General features: G+C 45.9%; 1 protein-coding gene and 1 long non-coding RNA gene across 4 annotated transcripts in view; one reads left to right on the top strand and one right to left on the bottom strand.

The window, feature by feature from the left end:
- Positions 1 to 2,098, top strand: part of LOC307207951 — a 20,159-nt gene extending 18,061 nt beyond the window's left edge. For all 3 annotated transcript variants that reach the window (XR_013834881.1, XR_013834882.1, XR_013834883.1), the window contains 2 exons: positions 70 to 177; positions 1,777 to 2,098. This is a non-coding gene — a long non-coding RNA (uncharacterized lncRNA). The remainder of the gene's footprint in view (positions 1 to 69; positions 178 to 1,776) is intronic.
- LOC307207920 (stomatin-like) overlaps positions 2,066 to 13,160 on the bottom strand; it is a 28,675-nt gene continuing 17,580 nt past the window's right edge. The window contains exons 5-7 of the mRNA XM_079962250.1: positions 9,142 to 9,345; positions 8,415 to 8,549; positions 2,066 to 4,461 (exon numbers count right to left, since the gene is read on the bottom strand). Of these exons, the coding sequence (XP_079818376.1) occupies positions 4,267 to 4,461; positions 8,415 to 8,549; positions 9,142 to 9,345 (534 nt within the window). The 3' untranslated portion in view covers positions 2,066 to 4,266. The remainder of the gene's footprint in view (positions 4,462 to 8,414; positions 8,550 to 9,141; positions 9,346 to 13,160) is intronic.

Here is a 13,160-nt window from a genome sequence, read left to right on the forward strand (position 1 = left end):
TCTTTGGGCACATGGGGGTCCCGTCCCACCAATTTCTCTCCTCCCAACTTGCCTCTCTACTTACAACAGGTCCAGGTATGACCCTGGCTGTCAGCTTCCTTCTCTGTCTCAGTGTTGCCGATTCATCAGCAATGAAGAGGAGGATCAGGACAAAACTCACCGTGCATTCAGACATGGGTAATATTGTGCTGATTTTCCTGATTATAATGCTCATGCTTCTGTTCCATTTAATAATGTTCCTTTTATACTGCAGTGCCTGTTGCATTAAATGGGACGCGGGTGGCGCTGTGGGTTAAACCACAGAGCCTAGGGCTTGCCGATCAGAAGGTCAGTGGTTCGAATCCCCACGACGGGGTGAGCTCCCGTTGCTCGGTCCCTGCTTCTGCCAACCTAGCAGTTCAAAAGCACAAAGTGTAAGTAGATAAATAGGTACCGCTTCGGCAGGAAGGTAAACGGTGTTTCCATACGCTGCTCTGGTTCACCAGAAGCGGCTTAGTCATGCTGGCCACATGACCCGGAAGCTGTATGCCGGCTCCCTCGGTCAGTAAAGTGAGATGAGCGCTGCAACCCCAGAGTTGGACACGACTGGACCTAATGGTCAGGGGTCCCTTTACCTTTTTACCTGTTGCATTATGGAACTGTGGCTTTTTGACTGATATACCTGCATGTTGTGTTAAACGCCAGTGTGTGTGGTTTGAAACAACAACAAACTTCACTGGAAAATGTTGCCGATCTGCCATCCTTTTCACACCTGTGATTCTGTTCCATGAAAATAGCAGGGAAGAACTGCATGCGAATTTAACCCCCCCCCCCCCAATTCCATGACTTTACCCCTGCGATATTCTGGGTTATTAGGGTTGCCAGCTTATTTTTTGGGGGGGAGCCACCATCATTAAAATGAGTGCTAAACTTCCACTAGATTTCATTACATTTCCGAAGAGGGCATTTAACTGTGTGAAAGTTCAGATATAATGCAGAAAGTAACAGTTAGGGGGAACATCAGGGAAACGAAATAAACTGCTGCCTAGAATTAGCCAGCTCCATCCATCATTGCCTCTGATGGGCTCCCTGCCTTCTGCCCATCAACCCAGTGGGCATAAGCTGCCTCAGTGAATTATGCAGTGGGGAAAGCACTTTCCATTATGCCTTTGGCACACCTTCATAGGGGCTAGGACAGGTGCTAAGGTAAAGGTAAAGGGACCACTGACCATTAGGTCCAGTCATGGCCGAATCTGGGGTTGCAGCGCTCATCTTGCTTTATTGGCCGAGGGAGCCAGTGTACAGCTTCCAGGTCATGTGGCCAGCATGACTAAGCAGAGCATGACTAAGCATGACTAACCAGAGCAGTGCACGGAAACGCCGTTTATCTTCCTGCAGGAGCGGTACCTATTTATCTACTTGCACTTTGATGTGCTTTCAAACTGCTAGGTTGGCAGGAGCAGGGACCAAGCAACGGGAGCTCACCCCGTCGCGGGGATACGAACCGCCGACCTTCTGATCGGCAAGTGCTAGGCTCTGTGGTTTAACCCACAGGGCCACCCGCGTCCCTAGGACAGGTGGTACATGCAACCAAAACAAATGACTGTTCTCTTTTACACACACACACACACACACACACACACACACACACACTCCCCTCCATCCTGCTGACTCTCCCTCTCTCATAACACTAGAGCCGTGGTCACCCAATGAAGCTGAATATTGAGTGATTCAGGATAGACAAGAGAAAGAGCACTTCACACAGATCAGTCGATCTATTGAATTCCTTCCCACTAGATGTAGTGATGGTAACCATTTGGATGGTTAAAAGACAGTAGACGACAAATCCATGGAGGCTTTCAGTGGCTATCAGCAGGGACATCTGGCTGGCCACTGTGAGAGCAAGATGCCTGGAACAGATGGGCCACTGGCTTGGCCAAGGAGACTGTTTTTACAAATTTTAAACTGCAAGTTTCTCTGGGCAGGGACCTGTATGGTGCTGTATGACTAATGCAGAGTAATGCTCTGGTCTGGAGTAACCCTTGCTGTGGGGACAGTGGGTAAAATCATCAAATGCAACAGCAGATTAAATAAAGATATTTATTTATTAAAATAACAATACAGTAATCACGTGAAAGAATATATGTTTTAGACTTATATTTTGATAGGGAGAGGGAGGGAAAAAAAAAGAGAGAAAGAAAGCATTTTCACAAACAATATTAACTGCACTTCTGGTGGATGGGTGTTCAGCATAAATTGCGTTTTCGTTTCTTCCGAGGGAGGGGCAAGTCCATCACTTGCCTCTGCTTGGTCCACACTGGGGATTGGTTGCCTGTGGCCATCCAGTCGTTGCTGGGCTGCAGCCCCTATCATCCCTGACTACTGTCAAAGTGAAAGGGGCTGGTGGGAGTTGGAGTCCAGCAACGTCTGGAAGGATGTAGGTTCCCCATCCCTGGGCTACACTTTGCAGTGTAGCTGCAAAGCATAGTTGGTTTCAAATGATGCCCTGCACCAGAAACTCCCTACATGTAGAAAACCAGGACAACAAGGACAAAAGCCTTCCCATGCTAGATTTCTGCATGCAGGGAGCATTTTGCATGGAGAAGTGTGAAAGGCACCTGGAACCTGAAGTGGCATGGTCCATTCTGTTACATGTAGAGACCAGGCTCTGACCAAAGATGCTAGGGAGTTAGTTATGCCCCGAATTCCTGCCTCGCTGGGCTTCCTTTAACTCACCACTAGTTCCAGTCACAGCAGTGTTTGCTTTTAACAACACGTGAAAAGCAACAATCTGGACCACCAATTCATCTGCAGCCACAAGTAAGGATGGCAAATGCTATTGTTCCCCTGTTCCTTTCCCCTTTGGGGTAGGTGGGTGTTTGCTTACCGGCACAGCAGTGAGTATGCCCTGCCTTTCGCAGCCAGAACTGATCAGGGTTTCTAAGCCTCACATATCTTTCCTCTTTGTAAGTAAGTGTCTGAAGCAGCCGCTCCAGCTAAAATCAGTGTAAGATGGGGGGTGAAGAGGCCCAGGGGCAAAAGCTCTGAGACTTTGCATAACAACAATGGCATTTGATCACATGTCCACATTTGAGATGCCAGCCACATCTTCCTGCAATGCTCCTGGGCTTTTCAGCTCCCATGGAGCCTTCCGTTACCATGCTGGGATACAGCGTCAGGTAATGAATTCCTATCTCTATAAATGTTAAAGGCAGAGGCAAGGTGGGGGTGGACCGCTCTCACCACTTATTTGAATTATTATACAAGTAATAAAGACCACAATAGCCATCCCTTCTCACAAGTTTTTCTGTTATTGAAAGCTCACACACCATGCTAATACTATAATATTGTAGCTAACCTCAGTGCTGTCTGTTAGAAATTAAATCTACTATTCTGATTCACACTGGATACAAAACTTACGATGCAAATATACCAGGAAACCTTCAGTCCTGGCTTTTAGCAAAAAAAGCTGAGATTTAACAACAACAACAATAACAACAACAATAGAATCATGTGGAAAGGAAAATTCCTTCACATTAAAGGGGGGGGGGAGAGAAAATTTATTCACATTAATCTTCTGGAAAAATTAAATGAAAAATATAGTAAGTATTCTAAAATGCTGAAAGACTCCATTTACAGGTTCTCCTGGCTGTAGAATGTCAAACTTTCTGTTGATCACATTTTTAAAAGCAGAACCAAAGAAATAGGCGGAAATCTATTTTTTAAGAAAGTGTTGAAAAAATAGGTGTCATTTTATAAAGTACAAAAGGTATTAGGGAAGTGTTTGTAACTGTGTTAGGTTAGAAAAACACACCTATAAAAAGGAATCAGAACATCGTTAGGCTACAAGCATATTGTCTCCGTAACTCCAGCATGCTAATTCTTTCCCTTTGGTTGGAGCAAAACAGCAGCGGAAAGTTCCACTGCTGGCTCTCTGACAAGAAAGAAGTTTCCCAGGAGCGAGGAGGAAAACATTATTATTTTAAGGCAACCCCCCTGCTCCATATGGTAGCTGAGAACCTCTTAAACCCTCCTCTCTAATTTTCTGGGAGATGCAAGCTCTCCAAACCTCTCCCATCTATAAGAAGGGGAGGCAGAGCAGGGAACAATGAATTTTCGGAAGTGGCCACCTACGTTGAAAGCAGAAATTTGTTGGGATGAAACACAAAAAGGATCTGAGCTTATGAGAGCCACAAGAAACAGACACGGAGGTCACACTGAAATCATCACCCCTCTCCTCCACAATGCCTCACGCTTTTCAATACACCTGGCATCCCATCAGCACCCTCAGCTCCTCCTTCCCACAATGCCTTGCAGCATATCTATGGGCAGCGGAAATACAATGGTGGAGTTCTTCTCGGCGGCGATCGTGGTCAGGGTCTGCAGGTAGCGGAGCTGGAGAGCTGCGGGAGACTCTGTGATGACAATGGAGGCTTCCTTGAGGGCTCTGGAGGCATTCATCTCACCCTCTGCTGCGATGACCTGGAAGGGAGAGAGGCACAGGTCCAGCAAGATGTTTTGAACACAGAGAAAATAGCATAAGGTTCAGAGAGTGTGGTGTAGTGGTTAGAGTGTCAGACCAGGACCTGGGTGCAGCTGTTAAGCCCACTGGGTGACCCTGGGCAAGTCAGTGTCTCAGCCTCTTACGTTACAGGACTGTTGTGAGGATAAAATGAGGACGGGAAGAACAAAGAACAAACCACCTTGAGCTCCTTGCAATGGAGACACATCCACTGGGCAAATGGGGCACTGCCCCAACACCTGCCCTTGGCTAGCTCCCTGCCACCTGCCTTCTTACAACCAGTCCAGATGGTGGCCCTGGCTGCTAGCTTCCTCCTCCTTAGTCTCAGTATCCAACATTAGTCCTACACAGAGTAGACCCACTGAAATTGACGGCCACAAGTAATTTAGGTGCGCTGACTTCCAACGATTCTACTTTGAGCAGGACTTCACTGGGTAAAACTCCATGTCTGCTCAGACGTCAGTCCTGCTGAATTCTGTGGGGCTTACTCTCAGGTGTGTGGGTTTAGGAATGCAGTCTTAAGTCAATTAAAACAATTTAGTATGCACATGACAAAACACAACCATTCTAAAGGGGAAATGGCTTTATCCTACATTAGGGAATTCACCTCTTTCTCAAATTTTGCAACTACCTGTATTATTTATAGATAGATGATAGATAGATAGATAGATAGATAGATATAGATATATATTAAAACATTTTTTGGGGAGAATCTGTCACCTAATCAAACAAGAATGTTTTTATTAATTAAATGAGTCAGGTAAATGTTGCAGCTCTAGGTTGCATACACACCACACATTTAAAGCACGTGATTTCTTCCCAAAGAATACTGGAAACTGTAGTTTCCCCCTCACAGAACTACAATTTCCAGCATCCTTAACAAAGTACAATTCCCAGGATTCTTTGGGGAGGGAGGAATGTGTTTTGAATGTACTCAACATTGATGGTGTGGACCCAGCCTTAGTAAAATAAAAATAAATAAATTGTAGGCTAGAGGATTTGTGGCCTTCGTGTTCAAGGCCACAAACAGGATCCTCCTTGCTTAACCCACTTCTTTCAGGAAAGGAAGAGATTGTTACAGGAAGTTGTCATCCTCCTAGGAGAAGCAGCACATAAATCCAGCAGTGTTAAGCCAAGAATATAGGAGCAGCAAATCAGCTAAAGGAACAGGGGTGCAGAAAGGCCTCAAGACTCTATGTCTGCCCCCAGAATGGCCCACCAGCCAGTCTAGTTGTTGAACACAAAGGCCACATTTAAAGCACCATAAAACCACTTTAAGTAGTCATGGCTTCCCCCAAAGAATTCTGGAAGCCGCTGCCTGTCAAGGGTGCTGAAAGTTGTTATGAGACCCTTATTCCTCTCCCAGAGCTACAATTCTCAGAATGGTTTAACAGTCAATCCCTCTTCACAGGAAACTCTGGGAATTGTAGCTGTGAGAGGGGAATAGTTGGTCCTGGCAACTCTCAGCACCCTTAGTGAACTACAGGTCTCACAATTCTTTGGGGGGAAACCATGACTGTTTAAAGTGGCATGCAGATGTGGTGTGGCTCCAGACAGAACAGTGGTTTTCTGCCAGAGAATCCTTGTATGCTACAGAGTCCCTGCAAAGTCGCAGAACCCCCTGGAAGGGAACTAAGTAGGGATGAGGGAAAAATTCAATTTGGTTTACAAGCGAGCCTATCTAATTTGCACTTTCCAAAATAATATGTGAACCAAACCATAGCCATTCTTTAAAATTTGCATTTCTCCAAATTTAGCAATGCAGTTCTCCAACCAACTAATGTGTAGAAAATTGCATATATTGGGGCAAAGATGGTGCCCCAATAAAATATATGCATAAAAATATGCATATATTGGAGAAACAGCTTACAAAAATGCATTATACTAGGAGAAGCTGCTTTGCAAAAAAATATTAGGCAAAATGCCTAATATTAGGCATGAAATATTATGCATTAAAATGCAGGTGAATTTCCATTTTGAAAAAATCAGAATGATGTGGAAATGTGGAGACCTGAATTTAAGAGCAGGAAAATGAGAAAAACAAAACAAAACTGGCATTCACCCATCTTACAGCATCCAGTTTAGACAGGGTGCTCAGCAGGACTTTCAGGTATCAGCACCAATTCCCCCTTATGTAGGACACAGCAGCAGAAAACAAGACCTTTGGGAAAGGCTGAAGCTCTGTGAGTAGAACATCTTCTTTGCATGCAGAAGGTTGCCGGTTTAATCCCTGGCATCTCCAGGGAAGACAGAATATGTCCCATCAGAAACCCTGGAGAGTCAGTGCCAATAAGCATAGACCATGAGTAGGCAAACTAAGGCCCAGGGGCTGAATCCGGCCCAATCGCCTTCTAAATCCGGCCCGGAAATCAGCGTGTTTTTACATGAGTGGAATGTGTGCTTTTATTTAAAATGCATCTCTGGGTTATTTGTGGGACCTGCCTGGTGTTTTTACATGAGTAGAATGTGTCCTTTTATTTAAAATGCACCTCTGGGTTATTTGTGGGGCCTGCCTGGTGTTTTTACATGAACAGAATATGTGCTTTTATTTAAAATGCATCTCTGGGTTATTTTTGGGGCATAGGAATTCGTTCATTCCCCCCCCAAAAAAAAATATAGTCCAGCCCTCCACAAGGTCTGAGGGACAGGGGACCGGCCCCCTGCTGAAAAGGTTTGCTGACCCCTGGCATAGACAGTACTAAGCAAGATATGCAGGTGGTATGAGGCAGCTTTCTGTGCTCAGGGGTGGGGCATCTGCTTTGCATACAGAAGACTGCAGTTTGCTCTCATTCATTTCCAGGTAGGACTGGGAGAGACGCCTGCCTGAAACCCTGGCGAGAATCAGTGGCGTACACCGGGCGCAACATCTGGGGGTTAGGGTTAGGGATAGGGTTAGGGGGCGCAAATCCAGGGTTAGGGGGCGCAAATTACTTGCCTTGCCCCGGGTGCTGACAACCCACGCTACGCCACTGGCGAGAATCAGTGTAGCCAGTACCCAGTTAGATGGACCACTGGTCTGACTCAGTATAAGGCAACTTCCTATGTTTGTGGGAGCTTGCCTTCTGCTGCTTGATCTTCTTAAACATCCCCAGAAAACCTGCTGAGACACTTCAGTGAAGTTTGAAAACCTGCGATGCAGAAGGAACGCCCTCCGACTGAGTTTTGGCACAAACTCAGCTTTGTTTTGTTACGTAAATGCAATGCAAAGGATTCACTACTATGGGGAAATAAAGATAATGAGACCTCTGGAGCCAGTGTTTGTACAGCAAATACGTGAGTCATCTTATATCACTGTGGGGAAAAACAAGTGTTACCATCAAAGCAGTCCAAAGTGGCTGGGGGAACGCAGTCAGATGGGTGGAGTACAAATAATAACATTAAAAATTATTATTATTAAAGGAAACATGAATTTTGAAATGTGGATTATGTGAAAGTTACAGGAAGGGCTGCAGATCGGTGGGAGAGCATCTGCTTGGCATGCATAAGTTGTTTTCAGTTGTGGGGTAGGAATAATTATGGTCATTTCCAAGACATATACCCCAGGGTCAACAGGGTCAAATAATGGCCTTTGTTTCCTTGTACTGCTCCATCATCTTCTGGGTCATGGATGGGGAACCTGTGAACCTCTAGAAGCTGGTGGATTCCAACTCCCATCAGCTCCGGCCAGCATGGCCAATGGTCAGGGATGATGGGAGTTGTAGTCCAACAGCATTTGCAGTGCACCAGGTCAGGAAAAGCTGGTTTAATAGGAAGTTTAGCCAGCAAGTTGGTTTATGCCAGCATTTGTAATGGTCAGTGATGATGGGATGTGTAGTCCAACAACAACGGAAGGGCCGCAGGATCCCCATCCCTGATCTGGGTGATGAATCTCCTTTGAAAGTCAGTGGCTAACCTAATCAGTAGAGCTCCTTACCTTTGCTCTTGCTTCACGGGTAGCTTCTGCCTCAGCGGCCATGGCTCTCTGGAGTTGGACAGGCAGCTTCACATCTTTGATCTCCACCCGCTCCACCTTTATGCCCCAGTCATCTGTGGCATCATCTAGTGTGGCCTGTTGAAAAGGGTGGGGGCAGGAATGCATGTCACACATCAAGGTATTGTGCAAAGATATCAAGCTGATCAAACAGAGGTGACTGGAGGCTTAAACAAGTCTCAACAGGACAAATGAACAGCCTTTATAAGAGCCTTCCATCCTGCAAGGTGATAAATATCCTTCCTTGTTGTGTTTTCAGCCGGCAGGTGACCCAGGCTCTGAGCTTTCATTGAAAGATAAAAGACTCTTAACAAACCACAGCTCCCATAATCCTTTAGGAATCCAATGTGGGGCTTTAAAGGCATGATGTGAATGTGGTCAGAGACTAAAGTAGAGGGAGCTATGGGCAGTGCCACACCCCCTGAACTGGTCAAACGGAAGGAGGCAGGCAGGGGTTGGGGATTGGCTGAGGGCAGATTAGGACTGGTGGGGCAGTGCCCCACTTACCCTAAAGGACCAGCTTTCACTGGATTTTTGCATTGTATATTTAAATTGCAAAATTTAATGGCTGATGCAAAAATAAATAAACCATCTGTCTAAACAGTGAAGTATGTTTCTCAACAACTCCCCACCCCCCATGGGAACACAGCTTAACATTGTTTTGTCATACCTGCATGCTGTGGGCGATTTCCTCCCGGTCAGAGAGGATCTGAGAGAGGTTCTTGGTCCCAAGAACGTTCCTCAAAGTGGTCTGAGCCAGGAGCCGAGTGGCTGAGTCTGCATTGGTGATGTTGGCAACAGCAAGGGTTGCATTCTGAACTCGGTAATAAACCACGCCATCCACATTAACTGTCACTGAATCTTTGGTAAGAATCTAGGGCAGAAACAGGGGGAGGGGAGAGAAGAGAGAAATGTGGAATGGAAGAATTAAAAAAAGAATCCCCAAGTCACTCATGCATCAAAACATAACCACAAAGAGGTACCACAAGTCGCATGCTGCTAATTAGGTAGTCATGATCAGACTGCCTGCTACCTGACAGTCACAAAGGAGCTTCTTTTCAAGTTCCCTATTTCAAACACCATGTGAGTTGTTCATTTTGTGCATGTGCTCATTTCTCCGATTGGGCCATCGGTGGACTTGCAACAGGTATTCTGCACCTGGCTAAGTCATTGGAGAAGCCACCTTTCAACACTAAGGTTACAGAACACTGAGAAGCTCCATATGGACTTCTATTCCATGGCACCATGCTTTTTTGGATAGCACTCTGCTATCCAAAAGGGTGGCGCGGGTGGCGCTGTGGTCTAAACCACTGAGCCTTGGGCTTGACAATCAAAAGGTTGGCGGTTCGAATCCCCACAACGGGGTGAGCTCCCGTTGCTCAGTCCCTGCTCCTGCCAACCTACCAGTTCGAAAGAAAGTCAAAGTGCAAGTAGATCAATAGGCACCGCTCCGGTGGGAAGGTAAATGGTGTTTCTGTGCGCTGCTCTGGTGTTGGTGTTCCATTGCGCCAGAAGCGGCTTAGTCATGCTAGTCACATGGTCCAGAAAAACTGTCTGCAGAGTGGACAAATGCCGACTCCCTCGGCCTGTAAAGTGAGATGAGCGCCACAACCCCAGAGTCGTTTGCAACTGGACTTAACTGTCAGGGGTCCCTTTTACTGCCTTATGCAGACGCCAGATAAGGTTCCTGATTCTTTCCCTTCTACATGCTGATCTTTGGCAGATCTGCAGAAAGCACAAGTGATTTTTGAAATACCAAATTGTAGCATTAATAGGATATGATGCTTTTCAACAAGCATATTTAACCCTCTCTCTCACACACACAACACACACACACTGCCAAGTTCCAGTTACAGATAGGTAGCCGTGTTGGTCTGCCATAGTCAAAACAAAATAAAAAAAATCCTTCCAGTAGCACCTTAAAGACCAACTAAGTTAGTTCTTGGTATGAGCTTTCGTGTGCATGCACACTTCGTCAGATACACTTCAGTTTTGTTTTGACACTGCCAAATTGTTCAGCACTTCACCTCTCCCATGGCATCTGCTAGGTTTGAATCCAGCTACCGCTACAGATGGGCTGTACACTGCCAGCGCTCAAGACACTGGTTGCCTGGGTGCTTAAATGCCCAATTCCCTTGAGAATGCGATGGGGCAGGTGTTGTGGCAGCAGATAACTCGGGCAATGCCAGCTTTTGCAGGGGCACACACTGGCACCCAACTGCCTCAGGCTGTGCCAGTGTGCCATGTTTGTAGCGGCCCTGTAACAAGGAATATGCAGCATATTCCAGTGTGTGCCTTTCACTAATTATATAGCACCAACCACACACGTACACATTAAGGAGTTAACAGAAACCAGAAGGGTGCGGGAAGGATACCTGCCCCAAGGCATTCACAGCTTATATCATTTTATAAAATCATCATATTCTATTAGAGAAAATTGCTTTGCTGAAAGATTTTCACACAGCTTCAAGGGGGGCAAAGCATGCAAATTTTAAAAAACCCATTTGAGGAAACACAGCAATTAATTCCAAGAGGTTTACGGAGAACTTTGCCCAGGGTTGACTATCTCATCTGCATGCAGAACCTCCCAGGCTCAGTGATGCCTCACCATCTCACTTTCGAACACACCCCAACTCCCCCTGAGAGGCTGAATACCACAGGATAGGATTGGCATTATGGGATAAGCTGTCCTGCAGGAAAACATCTGCCTCTATGGGTTTGCTCACTGAGGGATGTCCAGCAAGCTTCTAGTGCACTGCAGGGGTTCTCCTGTGCTGTATATCAACGTTGCAGGTCTGAGCCTGCAGATGTACAATCTAATAAGACACAAACACAAGGAAGGGAACAGGAAGAGAAGGTGGAAAACTGCACAGGCCAATATTATTTACATTATTAATTAGACTTGTAGGCTGCTTGTTACACAGAGGTCCCCAAGTGCCTTGCATCATCTCTAAAAAGCATAAACACAATGGGTTTTAGCCAACTGAGTTTACTCAGAATAGACCTACTGATGTTCATGCACCTATGTTAGTATGGCTCATCCATTTCAATAAGTCTACTCTGAATAGGACTAGCATTGGATACCCTCAACATTGGGTAAGGCAAGCATGTGGGCAGGCTTGTCTAAGCAAGAATTTTTAGCAGGCACAGAAAAGAGTAAAGTGAAGGCACCTGCATGATTTCAGTAGGCAGTAAATTCCAAAATGCAGGTGCTGTCAGACTTAACGATTGCATCCTTACAAATGCAGAATGGGTATTGTGTGGTACCAGTAGTAGTGCCAATTCCAGCGAACAAAGCGGTCGAGTGGGCACATGTGGGGTAAGGCGATCTTGTAGCTAAACCTATCAGAAGTTGTTAAGCTAGATGGACCAATGGTGTGAGAGTAAAGAGAGAGAAGCAAAACTTAATGTCATTGAGGCTGTGTATCCAGTACACCTTTAAAGCACATTTGAAATGCATTCTTCCCCTTCAAGAAATTCTGGGTACTGTAGTTTGTTAAGGGTTGCTGGGAAGTTTAACTCTGGGAAGGCTCGACCACAGTGCTCAGAATTCTTTGAGAGAAAGAATGTGCTTCAAATGTGCTCTGAAGGTATAGTGTGTGCACAAAGCCAAAGAAAGCCACACACATCTAATCGTTTGTTAAAGAGACTCAATGATTTTCAACAGAATAAAGTTCCATGTCACCTTTGAAATGACATGGGATATTACGGCTCCTTTTACTGATACAGTAGTACCTCTGGTTGCGAATGGGATCCATTCTGGAGGCCCATTCGCAACATGAAAAGAACGCAACCCGCAGCAGTGCGTCTGCGCACGGGCGGGTTGCGATTCGCTGCTTCTGCGCATGCACGTGACATCATTTTGCACATCTGCGCATGTGCGAGCTGCGAAACCCGGAAGTAACCCTTTCCGGTACTTCCGGGTCGCCACAGGACATAACCTGAACGAATGTAACATGAAGCAGACATAACATGAGGTATGACTGTACTGCAGAGATGAGAAACAGGAGTGTGTCCGACTCTTCACCCCCTGTGCTTTCTCAGTGACAGTATTGCAGCTGAAGCAGAGTTATTTCTAAGAACATCCCTGCTGGATCAGGCCAATGGCCCATCAAGTCCAGCATCCTGTCCTCACAGCAGCCAACCAGGTACCTGAACAGGAAGCCCAGAGGCAAGACCTGAGTGCAACAGCAGCTTCTCCACTTGGAATTCTCCACAACTGGCATTCAGAAGAATACTGCCTCCAACACCGGTGTGTGTGGGCGTGGGTGGAACATAGAACATCTCCAAGTGGAATGGCTATGGTTATATTAATCTTATTTTAATGTTATTTAGAATCAAGTCCTAACAGAGATCTGTGTAATGTCTTTGCAGTCACAGCCACAGCAGTTTCTATTTTAAGTAACGCAAGCAAGGTAATTACAAGCCAATAGCTCCTTTAACTGGCTTCTGCGATACACAGAAGAACCAGTGCCACCCTCAGCTTTACTAAGCGAGATATGACCCTCTTATTGAGGAACCAGTGAGGTTAATACAGCAGCCTTGCAAGTAGCTTACTAGTCCTCAGTGTTTGACAAGAGCATTGAGAGTTGATAGGCAACCTCTATTCCCCCATCACACAATTCCCATGGTTTAACAGCCAGTCCCTTTTTCCCAGGGAATGCTGGGAACTGTAGCTTTCTGAGGGGA

Source organism: Podarcis cretensis (genome assembly GCF_951804945.1).
Source record: "Podarcis cretensis genome assembly, chromosome: Z".
Lineage (NCBI taxonomy): Eukaryota > Metazoa > Chordata > Lepidosauria > Squamata > Lacertidae > Podarcis > Podarcis cretensis.